Source organism: Doryrhamphus excisus, linkage group LG13 (genome assembly GCF_037039965.1).
Source record: "Doryrhamphus excisus strain RoL-2023G ecotype Guam linkage group LG13, RoL_Dexc_Guam_v1.1, whole genome shotgun sequence".
Classification (NCBI taxonomy): Eukaryota; Metazoa; Chordata; class Actinopteri; order Syngnathiformes; family Syngnathidae; genus Doryrhamphus; species Doryrhamphus excisus.
The window spans coordinates 14,305,775-14,321,007 of NC_136369.1; the positions used below are offsets into that span (position 1 = coordinate 14,305,775).

General features: G+C 43.0%; 1 protein-coding gene across 1 annotated transcript in view; it reads left to right on the plus strand.

The window, feature by feature from the left end:
- Positions 1 to 15,233, plus strand: part of ush2a (Usher syndrome 2A (autosomal recessive, mild)) — a 153,944-nt gene that overhangs the window by 84,359 nt on the left and 54,352 nt on the right. Inside the window, exons 51-63 of the mRNA XM_078795872.1 lie at positions 2,246 to 2,754; positions 2,843 to 3,009; positions 3,223 to 3,389; positions 3,465 to 3,553; positions 6,156 to 6,490; positions 7,135 to 7,290; positions 7,944 to 8,107; positions 8,370 to 8,579; positions 9,923 to 10,125; positions 10,192 to 10,304; positions 10,405 to 10,624; positions 11,017 to 11,185; positions 11,258 to 11,479. Coding sequence (XP_078651998.1) covers positions 2,246 to 2,754; positions 2,843 to 3,009; positions 3,223 to 3,389; positions 3,465 to 3,553; positions 6,156 to 6,490; positions 7,135 to 7,290; positions 7,944 to 8,107; positions 8,370 to 8,579; positions 9,923 to 10,125; positions 10,192 to 10,304; positions 10,405 to 10,624; positions 11,017 to 11,185; positions 11,258 to 11,479 — 2,724 coding nt within the window. The remainder of the gene's footprint in view (positions 1 to 2,245; positions 2,755 to 2,842; positions 3,010 to 3,222; positions 3,390 to 3,464; positions 3,554 to 6,155; positions 6,491 to 7,134; positions 7,291 to 7,943; positions 8,108 to 8,369; positions 8,580 to 9,922; positions 10,126 to 10,191; positions 10,305 to 10,404; positions 10,625 to 11,016; positions 11,186 to 11,257; positions 11,480 to 15,233) is intronic.

Genomic DNA, 15,233 nt, shown 5'->3' on the forward strand with positions numbered 1-15,233 from the left:
GTAGGGAGGACCGAGGTGCTCAATGAAGCGTTTAAACATTAGACAATAGACAATTACTTTTTTTTTGCTGTCCCAATTTGCAAATTTTTTGAGCAGCGTCGGATGCTTGAGGGAGTACCGGTCTTGCGAAAATCATGCTGTTTTTAAATGCACGAGATTTGGTGGTATTAATCTTCCCCTGCTCCGTGCCACCACGAGAAACGTGTGCATGACAAGTTTTGTACTCTGCAAAAATACTCCCACAATATAAGTGTGAATGGTTGTTTGTGTATATGTGGTCTGTGATTGGTTGGCAACCAGTCCAGGGTGTACCCCGCCTCTTGCCCGAAGACAGCTGGGATAGGCTCCAGCACCCCCGCAACCCTCGTGAAGATAAGCGGTACAGAAAATGAATGAATGATTGCATGCATAAATTGGACTGCCAAGATGGTGAATTATATAACCAAGCTCACCAGGAGGTGATCAGACTTTTACAACCAAGTATAAGAACTTTTTTTTCTGGAGAAGGAGTTAGTTAATAAAAATATATAAATGGAACATCAATGGAGTCTCTCACCAGCCATAAATCTCACCGCACATCACTGATGCATACAGTATAAACCCCCACTTTAATACACATGTACTACATTCTATGGGATATTACGGATGAGGATTTGGTGCCTTGCCAAAGGGCAAAGCCGGGAAGCAAACCGTCATCTCCTGCAGCTGATTGTAATTATCCAAAGGGGGCGTTCTTCTGGGGCCTCCCCAAGCAAAGTCCTTATACACGTGCGTACACCACCTCTATATCATGGAATGTTTAGTCACCCAGAGAAAGAGCAGCTTTGCAAGCTGGAAATGAGGCACCTGGACTTGCTGCTCTAGACAGACAGCAAGACAGACTCCTCGCTTATTCCAGGGGTTCACTGGACCTTTGGTGGTAATTGAATCAGTGTGAGTGCTGAGTAGAGCTAGCATAAAAACCTGTTAACCCAAAAGGTCAACTCGCTGCATTGTTTATTTAGCAGGGAGAGCAGAAAAAGAGAGAGAGAGACAGAGAGGCTGTGGCTCATTGTAGGGAGGAGAGGAGTCAGGAAGGAACGAAAGGGGTGACTGAAAGATTATCACCAACAACAACTAACATTAGAGTCACATGAAACGGCCATATTCACTTGCATATGCATAATATGTATTGTTGTGGATGGTCAATATGGAGAAATTTAATATCTTATTAATAGCTGTGTGAGCACGGCTTTGTTGATGTAAAATCTGAGTACTATTTTTTGAGGGGAAAATACTTCTAAAGTAGCACAAAATCATGCACACATCTCACAACACATGACAAACAACGACTAAGCAAAAATAATTATAATTGCTAATAACGACATACTGATAAACAGCATCATCAATTCAAATGAATGCATATGGTTCCCCATTGGGGCCGAGTACAAAACATGTAATGTACACTCTGTCATGTCCGTCCACATGCACGCATGCACTCTTGTACCCTTATACAGTACAGTCGTACAGGTGTATTCTAAACCACACATTTTCTTTGACATCTTCACTAGGTTTCCCTCTTCCTTCCATGCACACACACACACACACACACACAGAGTACCACACATATACACATCTCCATCTGGGAAAGCCGTTAGCAGTTAGCGGTAGCACTTAGCGGCGCAGCACGCTCCCTCAGTCCGCTCAGTCACCTTGATCTGCTTGCCCTTCACAGCCCTCCATTACTGCTCTCCTACATCACTGTGGTTGGAAAACATTCATGTGTGTGTTACGGTATATGAAGTGTCTACATGTATAGACATGTATAGACATGTATCTCTGTGTCCATTATGAAGCTGTACACTGGGATGTAAATACTAGGCATGGAAGGAGGCGGGGCTTTGGTGTGGTGTACTAAGCACATTGTTGATTAGGTACAAGTGCATAATATATTTTGTCACTATGTTTCAGTATGCCGTGGACACCTACATTAATACAAACTGGAACTACAATAGTAAGACTATTGTTATATTTCTGACAGTGTCAAAACTGAACATTAGTATCTTTTTTGGTACACCTCTTTGTATTGGATCTCATCAGTTAATACCATTTATACCGTTAATATCGTTTGTTTATGCAGGCTTCCTGACCAAATGACCAGAAATGTACCCTCGAGGACCGAGGCTTTTAAGGATACATTACATAAAGTATTATTTCTAGATGTGTCTGTATTCTTCCTAAGTATTCTTTTATTTTGTCCCAACAGGTCCAGGACCCGTAGACCCCCTAACTGTTCTCATGCTCCATGCTCGAAATGTGACAGTCGCATGGGCACCTCCCTCCCAACCTAATGGCATCATCACCAATTTCAGCCTTTATTTTCACCCCGATGCTAACTCTACTTTCCATACCAAACCTGGCACCAGTTTGAAACCCAACTCAATCTTTAATTCAGACCCTCACCGAAGTCAACCAAATGTTACCACCTCTGACTCATATCGACACCTCGTAAAGAGTAACCAGACTCCATTGTCCTCTAATGTAGGAACCAAGTCATTAGATTCTTCTGGACCCATTGCCTTCTCAAGGGTGCCCCCAAACCCTCCCGTGCCACACAAAATATACACTTCAAGCAGACCTGAAAGTGAGCAAGATGTTCTCCACGACAACAGTTCATCAACTTTAAGTCTCTCCCCACCATCAGTCATTGTTCCAGGGAACACCACAAGCTACACCTTCCTTGACCTCCTGCCATACAACTCCTACAAAACCCAAGTATACTTTTCTCCTTTAGATCTTTGGTAGAGCTTGTACTTTTAATGTACTTTGTACTTAATGCATCAATCACTGCCCTGTCATCCAGCTGGAAGCATGCACCAGCGTGGGTTGTTCAATGTCGGAAACGGTGCGCTTTCGGACCCTGCCAGCACCTCCTGAAGGACTCCCTACACCTCACCTCTACTCTGACACACCCACCTCTGTTCTCCTGTCCTGGGGTGCACCAGAGAGCCCAAACGGACCTTTAGAGAGGTGAGACATGATCACATACAATTCAGCCCATTCTTCTGTAAAGCTGGGCCTACACCGGACAGATTTGAGGTTAGTTGTGTTGTTTACAAATGGGTACCAGGGGTTATACATCGCTAGTGAATCCAAACTTCCTTGTCATCCTAATTTGCCAATGCAAAGTAGATGCTTTAGGTATTTTAATCATGCCTCTCCTTGTACTGTATCTTGGCAAAGGTGGCAAATTGAACGCAGAGTTGCCGGTACAGAACAAATCTCCACAGTAGGACACCTTCTGCCAGAGCCTCCCCCTCTTTCCTTCTTGGACTCCTCATCAGCGCTTAGTCCGTGGACAACTTACCACTATAGACTTGTGCTGCATAATCAAGCTGGCAATGCCACAGGTAATAGTACTTCGCAATCCTAAAAACATGAATGCACCCCCTTGTTAAATTCAAGGTATTGATCCATACTTGCAGGACCATGGGCCAGTATCTCCACCAGACCTTCTCGACCAGCTGGTGTGACTCCTCCAAGGGTTAAAGTGTTGGGACCAGAGTCAATACAGGTGATCTTTATTTTGATTTGACCTTCAATGATGCGTGTGGTCTCTTCAAATGTAAAATACACACAACCAGACAGTACAGTGTAATTGTGGATTTGTCTAGTCTTTGTCTAGAGTTTGACGGTGTTGAAAAGTCAAAGCAATGTCACACTCATTCCTCTTTCCTTCCTTCTCGGGATTTAATGAGAAAGCAAAAAAACATTCAACTCAAGGTCCCCTTCAGAAAATGGGTGGGACTGTGACCCTGTCGAAGGCGGCTTCCTTCCTGTCGGCCATTTTGAAGGAGGGGCCAGCGTTAAATTCCAGCTCTGGCTAATCCCACATCAAGGCCCATCAAGGAAACACACAGACACTTTATTATGCTTGCACACACACATGCACACACTTTCACATGTAGCCCTGCACTAATGCTAACAGCCAAAAAATGCTAATGCTTGTCATTATTCCAGAACCACCCCTGTCATCTCTACAGCTGCACAGCTTTAGGGGTCACACATCCAAGATGGAAAATGTTCTTCCTGCTTGATGCTAATTGGACAGGCAGGCTGGTCGCTTCCTGGTTACCAATTGACCTTGACAACAGAGAGGATTTTGAGTACACTCATCTCCTTAATTCTCTCAATGGTCTCTTCTGCAGCTCATATCATAAAATGATGTCCCCATTGACAGAATAGAACAGAAAATAGAATCATAAGGCGGCTATTCTTGTATCAAGCTACATCACTATGTGACAATGGGAAGAATACCATATTGCCCTAAATGTTACCGCCATCTCACATTTGGTGTTAAGAGATGTATACAATCAAAGTGCTGCCAAATAAGAGCTTTTCTTCCTGCCACTCACACACACCAGTGACCAACTGTAAGGTCTGTTTAACATTTGCCACCGAAAAAAATGATGAAAACACAAATTTCCCTGTCTGTTTTCCACATCTCAATTAGCCCCAAGCGGTCATTTACATATACAGGATTTATGTATATTATAACAAGGTTGGGAAGCAAAGAATGTCAACATGTATTGACCTGCATACTCGTGTCACTCTGCTAGCACTTACTCTCTGTGCTGAAAGGACAGAATTGTACCGTCAGCTGAAAAGCACTCTCTTGTTTTTGATGCTCACACAAACACACATACTGTACGTACGTTCTCTCTCTCACTGGCAACATTATCATTTGACGCTCCCTCGCTCAAATCCACAAAAAACACACACACACACACATACAGAGTACTGAGACTGTACTGGCCTTAGCCCCTGTGGTGTGTGTCAGCCGAGGGTCTCCACTGTCTTCACCATCTCCAGATTACATCGGGCTATTCAATCTGTAAATGACTGCGAGCATAAAGCACACCCTACACGCACTTTGGGAAATGAGCTACCTAACTCAGCATGACCCTGTCCATATGCAGCGGCATGCGTGTGTGTCCTGCATCACCTCCCAGTGTCACTTGTTAAATGAATATCAAGGTTGCATGAGAAATAATTATTCCTGACATTCATTCATAATACTCTCATCAGCATTTGACCACCTAATCACCTACACTCATAAGTCTCGAGCCTCTCTGAACTGATGACTTATTGTACATGACAGTTTGTGTGCATAAGCGTGTTGGCACCCGCATTCTGCTAACATGAAGTGGATAAGCCGTGCATTGCATTTGTTGTCATTTGTATTTGAATGAATCATTGATGTCTATGTACTGTATTCACTCAACACATTTAAAATGCAGGTGAGTTGGTGCATTTTGACATTTGTGTGTGCCACTTAAATTCATCCTTACCCCTAAAACGCTGACAACCTGAACAGCTTCCAAACCAGATGCAGCGCTCCGCAACTGCAAGCTTTTGTTTTTGCATGCGGCAATTCCATTACCAGCCGCCTTTCATTATTTTAGCATGGCGTCGGTGCATGCTTGTGTGTGTGTGTGTGTGTGTGTATCTACGTGTATGCGTACGTGTGTGCACGCCACGTTTTTAAATGTGATGAAAGGAATCGTCTGCTCAAGTCAAAGTCAGGTTATCTCTCCCATGAGAGATTTGATTGCAGAGGCATGTGATGACACATGCACACTGGGATGCCACCCACATGACAACACTTTGTAGGACTCCAGCAACACGATGTCCACACTCTGATGCAGATACTCCATGAACACACACACACACACACACTCACACTGTCATGACTTCCTGTAGTTCATCCATCTAAAAGCTTTCTGCTGTCGTCAGCAAGCAGTGAAAAGGACGTTGCACAACCTTTGATTTGTTCACTTTGGGAAACAATTTTTCCCATGGGATGTCATGGAAACGAAAATAGTCTGTTTTAAAGTTAAGCTGTTGCCACTTTAAAACCTATTTTTTTATTTGACATTAAATGTGATTACAATTTTAACATTCTTAACTGTTAAACAAATGCATGGTTGATATAAAACATAAATATACTGTGGCATGCTTACAGTGGTTTCAAATGTGTAAAAGAAGCATGCTGTACGACAGGGGTCCCCAACCACCGGGTTGCAGTATGTTCTTCGTGAAAGTTGTACTCTTTATGTAACTACTGCATTTTACGTGTACAACACCCTGTTCACGCTCTCCCCGTTCTGTTGCAGGTCACATGGTCTCCACCTTTAATTCCCAATGGGGAGATCCAGGGTTACGAGCTCCGTCTCCCACAACCCCGCATCTTCCACAATGGCAGCAACACAACCAAGCTGACTGTCAGGGTGACAGATTTGATTCCCTACACAAACTACAGTGTCACCGTGGTTGTGTGCTCCAAGGGAGGTGGATATGTCGGAGGATGCACGGAAAGTCTGCCGACTCCAGCGACAACATTTGCCACAAGCCCCCAAGGCCTTGAAGCCCTGTCAGCGGTAGCTGTCAGTGAGTCTTTCCTTGCTGTCTCTTGGCAACCTCCACGCAAGCCCAACGGACCCAACATCAGGTAAGCACAGAGACAAGTGATGTAATCGTTGTCATGTTGGGGTCATACTCCGTGTGGCATACACTGAAGAATCTGATTCCATGGGTCTATTGCACATTGAGCCACAGGTGATGGACCTTTTCCATGTATGCTATACCTTGTCTATTCTGACCTGTGTCTTGTGGCAACAAGTTCTGTATATAAAAAGTCTGTTGTTCATTACAGGCAATTAAAATGCATGAGCACATCTCTGTGTTCTGCACAGCTCAGCTCGGCGTGTTTGTTTAAGTGGGTTGGTTAAAAGGTGGCATTAAGCCCTTCTTTTCTGATTACAGCAGAAATTAGCATCACTGTGGGGAGAGGAAAACACAAACCCTGCAGAAAAACACAAAAGAGGAAGGGAGGGGCGGGATGCAGGGAACATAAGCAAATAGAGAACATGGAAAACAGGCAGAAGAGGAGGAAATTAGCGATAAGGACTCAGCTGAAAATTGTGTGCAAGTTTTTGTGTGTGCGTATAGTCATTTAGATGTGTCTGTGCGCTCAAACGTGCACACAAAGCTGTACAAGTGTTGTGAGTTAACACATTCCTGAACACCCAGTACCCTGTGTTGTGTGTGTGTGCATGCATGTGTGTGTTTCTTTTATTCAAATTTCCCCTTCAGATATGAGTTGCTGCGACGTAAAACCCACCAGCCGCTTGCCGTCACCACAGTCCCCATAGTAACAGCCCCATCCGCCAACCCTTCTGAAGATCTCCATCGCTGGCTCCATGTTTACTCCGGCACCAAATTGTTCTACCAAGATAAAGGCCTAAGCAGGTGAGATTACTGAAATGAGCTCTAGAGCAAACGCCGGCGCCGCAGCCAGCCATGTGTGCAGAGCCGATCGGCGAGTTGCTGCTGATGCACATCTTTTTAATACCGCTCAAAGATACATTAAGCAAATATTCCAAAGAATTAAATTGTTTTTCACACAGCGTCCCCCCACTAATCTCAGTTTGGCACTTGGTGGAAGCTGATGTGTTTTTTAAAACAAATCTTTTCGCTTGCTAAACCACTCTGGGTGTACTTTTTTTTTGACTTACTATCTCTTTTGTGCTTCAAGTCATCAAATGACATACTTTTGAACCAGTCAGCACTTTTAATTATGTTGGTTAGTTGTTTTACTGATGTTTGAGAGAGACCTAAATAATAATAATTCACAATATCATGACATAATAGTTAACTGATCATTTCAAGGGGACCTTTTGTGCTTATATTTCGGCCCTTTGTATTGATTTGTACACTCCTACATCCTACAGAGCAGCTTCAAACGATAACCAGCACACAAAGTTCTTCCAGAATCTGCACCTATTCTGCTGTATTTCTTTGGGTCTGTTTTAATGTATTCCACCCACGGCCCTCCTCCAAACATTGTTGTGATTTAGTAACGTAACCTACATTATAATCACACTGCCATTGTCTCTCAACAGATTCACACGCTACCAGTATCAGTTAGTGGTCCACAATGACGCGGGCTTTTCTTCAGGAGAAATCATCACAGCCGTCACCATGGCTGGGATTCCTCTCCGTCCTCCATCGCTGTTTGCACACGCTGTCAATCACACAGCTGTTCATGCCAACTGGACAGCACCTTGTAAGACTACTGCGGACATACGTGACATTTTGTCATAGATTTAATGTTTCATTGGAGCTGACTTTATTAGAGAGTCTGATTGCTTTTTATACAGTCGCAGTTTTACACAGTTTGTTTGTAAGGCACAATTTTGAGCATTGTTAGATTGTGTAAGTTTACTTAATGAACTGTGCATACTCATAATAATAACCTAAGGCCAATGTCACTGATAAAACTGATAAATGTGTACACCATGTTAACCGTGCACTCACTTCTTCCCCAGCTTTGCAGGACCTGCAGGGTGAAGTGGAGATGTACTTCCTTACAGTCACCTCTGCCAACTCGAGACAAAAGTTGGCTTTTCCCCCAGAAAGCCTCTCTACAGTGGTGACTGACCTTTGGCCCATGACCACCTACATGTTGTCATTACACGTGTCTAATGGAGCACATAATACAACAAAGTCAATAGTTAACGTCACCACAGAGGATGGAGGTATGTGAATTAATGCCTGCTTATTGATAATAAAAATGGCCGAAAAGCTTTGGGGAATTGATAATTAATTTGGCTGTGTGTGTGTGTGTGTGTTAAAGTTCTATTGTTTACCGGTGTAAATGTGGGTGACAGTATGGCATTGAGTGTGTAAATTCAATACACTTTTGCTAAGTGTCTGTGTTAATGTGCATTTCACTGTGTCTCTGCACTTCACAGGAGATGTTAAATACATGTAGTGAGGCATGAAATCAATACAGACTGTGCATGCCAGGCAGATTTAAGGTGTTGTAAAAAAAAAAAAAAAAAAAAAAACTTGTCGGCAATGCACACACACACACAAACGGTCCAGCACCAGACAGCTAGCATGGCCACTTACGTGTCTAAGGAACGCTATTACAACATATAACACAGCTATTATTATTTAAGCTTTCTAGGAAACATCATCTCATTATGTACATATTTGGAGTTGGAGTTTGTAGTGGATCAGAGTTCAGTCATGTCTGAAACATGGCTGTTTCTTAAGATTTGGACTTTCATGTTGCTAAAAAAGGAAATGTTACAAAGAGCTGTCAAAGTGATGCAATGGGGAGTTTAGTTAAACACAATAATTAAGACCATGTTGACTAACAGTAATACCTATCAGGTAATGCCAACTGAAAACGATTGTTATTATGTGTGTAAATGCAGATACAGCTCTCCATCCCTTTCCCTGCTATGTCTTCTAAATTATAATCACACACGAAAGCTCTTCTTTTCACCTCAAACCTGAGCAGTGTACTAAAAAGTGCATTAAAAACATGAGAAAACCATTAGGTGCTAAAAGCAAAGCATGGCTCGTTTAACTTTACTTAGCTTTAAGGTAATTTCATTATTTTACAGCCATAAGACGTCGTACACACTCACTTCATTGGCCAAATATATTTGAACTAATGCAGTCTCATCCCACCAACCGTTATATCATGACCTACTCCTCTATTGTCTATTGTTGTACTGATGTCCTCCTGTTGCAGTAAATGAAGAGTATAGCAGCAAATTTGCCTTTACATTTCTTGCACACACATAAACACACAACTACTACTTGTATAAATTATACAATTGTATTTATTTATTGATTTATTTTATGTAATTTCATTAAGCCAGTCATTTTATGGTATTTAAAAGTGTTTGTGTTGTGGATTTTGTGCAAACGTTTTTATCAAACCAGTGTAGAATGAACCATCTTGCATTGTTCTGACATTTCCACATCCATATATAGTATACATACAGTACAATATGTGTGTTGATGATTACATTTTCCAACTCTAATCTGAATGAAAGTTTTGTGTCTATGCACCAATCCTCAGAGCCAGATGGGATTTTGGCCCCCGAAGTAGTTCCAGTTAACAGCAGCACTGTTCGTGTGCTCTGGTTTCCTCCTCTGAAAGCAAACGGAGCTATTACCGCTTACCGAGTTTACGTGGACGACCGCCTCCATGGCAGCGTAGACAACACCTCTGGGTCTTACCTGCTGGGCAACTTGCTACCTTTTACCGTTTACAACATACAGGTACACACATTTAGAAAGACTTATATTTATCCATACAAAAGTACATGAGAGTACTGTGTGTTTCAGGTGGAGGTGTGTACTGTTTATGCATGTGTTCGTAGTAATGTTACTCAAACAATTACTGTGGAGGACCTACCTGCTGACATGGCCACACCACTTGTACAACTACTGGGTCCAAGGTGATATTTGTTGTGTTTTTGAATAGTGGATCTGATCATGGCGTACAGTACATTCATGCATCACTAATTGCATTCATATTTTTGGCATTTTCTCTCTCAGGCGTGTCAAATTGGACTGGTCGCCTCCGAGAAGACCAAGTGGAATAATTTTGGGCTACGAAGTCCTAAGACGGTCCTTAGGGTTATGTGGCTCAACATCAGCAGGGGGCATGTCTTCTTTGGGGAAAGATTCAAGAGGCATAAAGCTCAGGTGCTCCTACCTGCAGTGTCCAGCCTCTTATAGTGTGTGTGAGACGTCGTGTTTCCACCCTGATGTACAGGTGATTAGCTTCCTTGCTTCTGCTTACTGCTCTTCTTTACTTGTTCTGAAAAACTGACTTCATTATACACATGTTCGTAGACATAAATTGTGATAATGTACTGTGGATTTAGCATCAATCTTCATTTCAATTCAACATCTCAATTAAATATATGTAATCTAGAAGGTTGATGTCAAAGTCTGGGATGTACTGTATTACATTCATAGTGGCTCATCTGCTGCATCCGACAGCAACATCTTTTGTGTGCAGAACATCTTTACTTTTTGAGTATATATTTTGTACTACAAGTGCTGACCTTGGTAAAAGTTTTTTTCAACAAGTCCTTTTTAGTGCTAATTTTTGATGCTGTTGCGTGAACCTTTTATGACTGCATTTTCTCATGTTTCAACCAGGTTTGCTGTACTGGAATATTGTTCAGTAAAATGCCACAACATTACTGTTGTGACGGACGTTATCTCAGCTTCAGTAATTCCTCCAGTCCAGTCTGCTGCAATGGCAAACTGTTGCCACCTCTTCCAGACCACCAGTGCTGCGGAACGTACTATGTTCAAGTCAAAACCAGTGAGTTTCCACAAGTGTTTTCTACTTTGTTTGACTTTACAGCATTCCCTTCATCTGACCTTGTGTTTGTAGATGAATACTGCTGCCCCGACCACTCGCAGGGCCGAGTCTCAGTGGGGCTGGGGGACAGCTGCTGTGGGGGTGTTCCCTACTCCACCAAAGGTGGCCAGCTGTGTTGCAGTGGGAACCTCCATGATGGCTATGGGGTCCAGTGTTGCGGGGGCCACATTGTCAATGATGCACTGGTTTGCTGTGGCAATGCCAGGAAGGGACAAGTGCATACATACATTCCAGGTGAGGTTGCATTTTAAGGGTGTTTAGGTTACAGGAAATATGCTTGGAATCCTTCTTTTATTGACAGTACTTCATTTTTGTATTGGCTAATTAATGAATTGTATTGTCAAAACAAAGACATTCGCATAAGTTGTGTGTAAAATGTGGTGCTTGATTCTCAACCACATTTTTAATCTTGCCATAATACTTAAATCTTTGACTAAGAGGGTTGAAAAGAAAGAAAAAAATGACAAAGAAGAATTAAGCATTGGGAGGACAGGAAGACACATGGTGCAAGAACGTGGGGTCGTTTCCCTTTTCTTCCCCCTGCAGTGTCCCCAAGCACCCAGATACCATGGCACAGATGGGACTGTGTGTGCGTGTTGTGTGCATATAGGTGAATGTGTGTGTCATTAGACATCTTTGTCATGGCAGATGATGATGAAACACACTCTGGATGGCTCAGTTGAGGGCACTGCCAAGCACACAGCAGGACAAATAACGCACAAATTCTTGCTCCTCTTCACAATGCGCATAGACATACACAAACACGCACATGCACATATAGAGTCAACAGGGTGTGCTCTGCGGGGTTCACTTAGTGTTGCGTGCCAGAGGTAGACACGTGGACTTGATTCATCACAGATAAATAATGGTCCCATTGGACAAGCCTGTAGTTATCCATCAGCCTGCAAACATCCCAACATACGTCCATTATAAAGTAGTTGGTGACTATGTTTTCAAACTTAACCATTAAATATTATGGTATTCTTCACCTACATATATAAAGGCTATTTTAACTTGTTTAAATTATTATGCTCATTTTTTGGCCCTTTGTATTGAGTTGTGGACTCCTATAGAGCAGCTACACACAATAACCAGCACACAAAGCTTTACAGTTCTTCCAGAATCTGCACCTAATCAGCTGTATTTCTTACGTCTGCTTTAATTTAGTTCACTCATGGCCCGCCTGCAGGCCTGCCCAGTCCGCTGTGGTTGGTTACACTCACAGCTACCTGCAAACGGTAAACAATGTATCTTGTCGGCTTTTAACATACAGCCGAACCTGATCCAGAAGTCGAGACTCCACACGACCAAATAACGTTGGAAAGTTTATCAGCTGACATATGCACACAAAACAGTCAGATTAATATGAATTCCTTTTGCTGGTGGGGAATCAGGAACTCCTGTACGAGCCATTGCTAGCAATTAAGCTTAGGGGGCAGAGCCAGGGCATATAAGGAAGTCCGCGCCTCAGTGACATCACAGAGGGGCAGTTTTACCACGCCTTTTGAAACTGAGCATTTTCAGCCATCCCAAACTTCTTCCAGGGCTCGCTTCCAAATGTGCAAACCTCATTATCTGAAACTTTGGCATCGTTTAACATAAGAATACAACATTGTACATTTATAGGTCAGAAAAGTGGAAAAAGCATAATAGGTCCCATTTAAAAACTCTCTTTAACCTCGTTGCTTCATCTTCTGGCCTCATGCTGCCACCCTTTCTTCCTCTCCTCGTCCTCCTTCCATTGCCCCTCCGTCTCCCCCTCCCTCTCCCCCTGTCCACAGCCACTCATCAGTCATTAGCGTTAGCTTCCCCATTGAGAGCATATGGTTTGATGGATCGTAGGGCTAGCGGCACTAGCAAGGCTAAGGGCCATTTGCCGGGTGCGCTGCGGAGTGGGGGAGCCCTGGGGCCATGCTATGCAACCTCGACCCCACACGTCTGTTTCAAGACCCTCCCCACAACAACATGCTCACCTATTATAATGGGATAGTCTGCTTAACCTTGGCACAGGTCGCTCACGATACTTCCTTGCACCATATTGAGGGTTTTGTAGCTTTAATGAGAGACACATAAGTGATGAGATACCTTTACTGTTTGAAAAGAGATTTTACATTATTATAAATAAGGGTAGCGGTCGGGGGGGGTGGTTAGCGCGTGTGCCTCACAGTTAGGCGATGTGGGTTTGTATCTCGGTCTGAACGGGTTCCATGTTCTCCCTGTGCTTGCATTTTCCCCCCATTTTCCTCATATATCTCAAAAATGTACATGTTAGTTTAATTGGATGGTGTAAATTGTCCATTGGTGTGAATGTGAGTGTGAATGGTTGTTTGTCTATATGTGCCCTGTGATTGGCTGGCGAAAAAAATCAGTCTAATAAAAAATGGATAGATTAATTTTGTCTATTAAAATAAGTCATTCAAAAACATTTTGAAAATTCTATGCAGGTTAACTCAAATCCCAGGTTGAAAAGAAGTCTGTAAGAGAAGAACTAGATGGAGCAGATTAAAGGAGGAGTGAAGGGTATCCCATTGTGCCCAGCTGATAGACTAGGTTAGGCTGATGTGATTACGGGGTCCCTGAAGTGCGATCTATCACACATTACCGTCCACACTGTCAACAACCATACACACGCACTGCGGGGGAACGCCAATGCCAGGAGACAGCCGTCTGGCAACAGATACGCTGGGTTGCATGCACATGTGTGCACGTAGAGATGCTCACACACATACACACACACAATAAAAAATAATTATATATATTATGTCCAACCAACACGATGCCAGCATTCATGTGTGCTTTTTTGGAATTAACTGATATTGGGTAAAAATGCAACCAAACTAAATTACAGCAAATAGCATCAGGGTCAGAATTGTCACCATCCACTGAATGCAACACATCCGTACAAGGTTCCTGTCAACACTTTAACAGTTGCACTGGTTGTTCTATTTCAACAACATTGTCAAAGCAAGAATACATCTTGAAACAGTGTGTAGGATATGATAGCTGTGGTATTTAGAGTCAAAGTATTTTCAAACGTTTACAGTTAATGTGGAATTCTATTGAGTTTGAAATATTATATAAAGTAATATAACAATATATAACACCTTTGGGTAGTGACCGAAGTCCACGGGTACAAGTGGCCGAAATAAGGGTGGCTGGGCTCTCTCTTAGAGATAAGGGGAGAAAGGGAGACTCACAGTGGAACCCGCGACTCCTCGCATTGAAAGGAGCCAGATGAAGTGGTTCGGACGCCTCCCTGGGGAGGTGTTCAGGGCACGTCCAACTGGTAGAAGGCCTCAAGGAAGACCCAGGACACGTTGGAAGAGACTATGTCTCCCAACTGGCCTGGGAACGCCTTTATTAGCCTTATTATTAACCTTATTATTAACCTTTATGAACGCTACGTCCACTTTTTAAAGTAATATTTTATCATTAAATGCCATAGAAATATGCCAAAGAAGAATCGTTGGCATTGTTTTTTTTTAATCAGTATTATTGTTAAGTTAGGCTGCACGGCGACCGAATGGTTATTGTGCAGGCCTCACAGCTAGGTGACCCGATTTCAATTCCACCATCATCCATTTCTGTGTGGAGTTAGCAGGTTCTCCCTGTGTGCATGCGTGGGTTTTCTCCGGGTACTCCGGTTTCCTCCCACATTCCAAAAACATGCTAGGTTAATTGGCGACTCCAAATTGTCCATAGGTATGAATGTGAGTGTGAATGGTTGTTTGTCTATATGTGCTCTGTAATTGGCTGGCGACCAGTCCAATGTTTACCCTGCCTCTTGCCCGAAGACAACTGGGATAGGCTCCAGCACCCCCGCAACCTGGTAGACTGCAGAAAATGAATGAATGAATGGATATTGTTAAGTTAGTCATATTGCACTGAGCACCCGGGACAGCAGTGTGTCTGCAGCTTTCCTACATTGCTGAGTTCCAATTCTATGGTCATCATCACATTTTTCCTCTTTGTCACCACTGGTACCGTT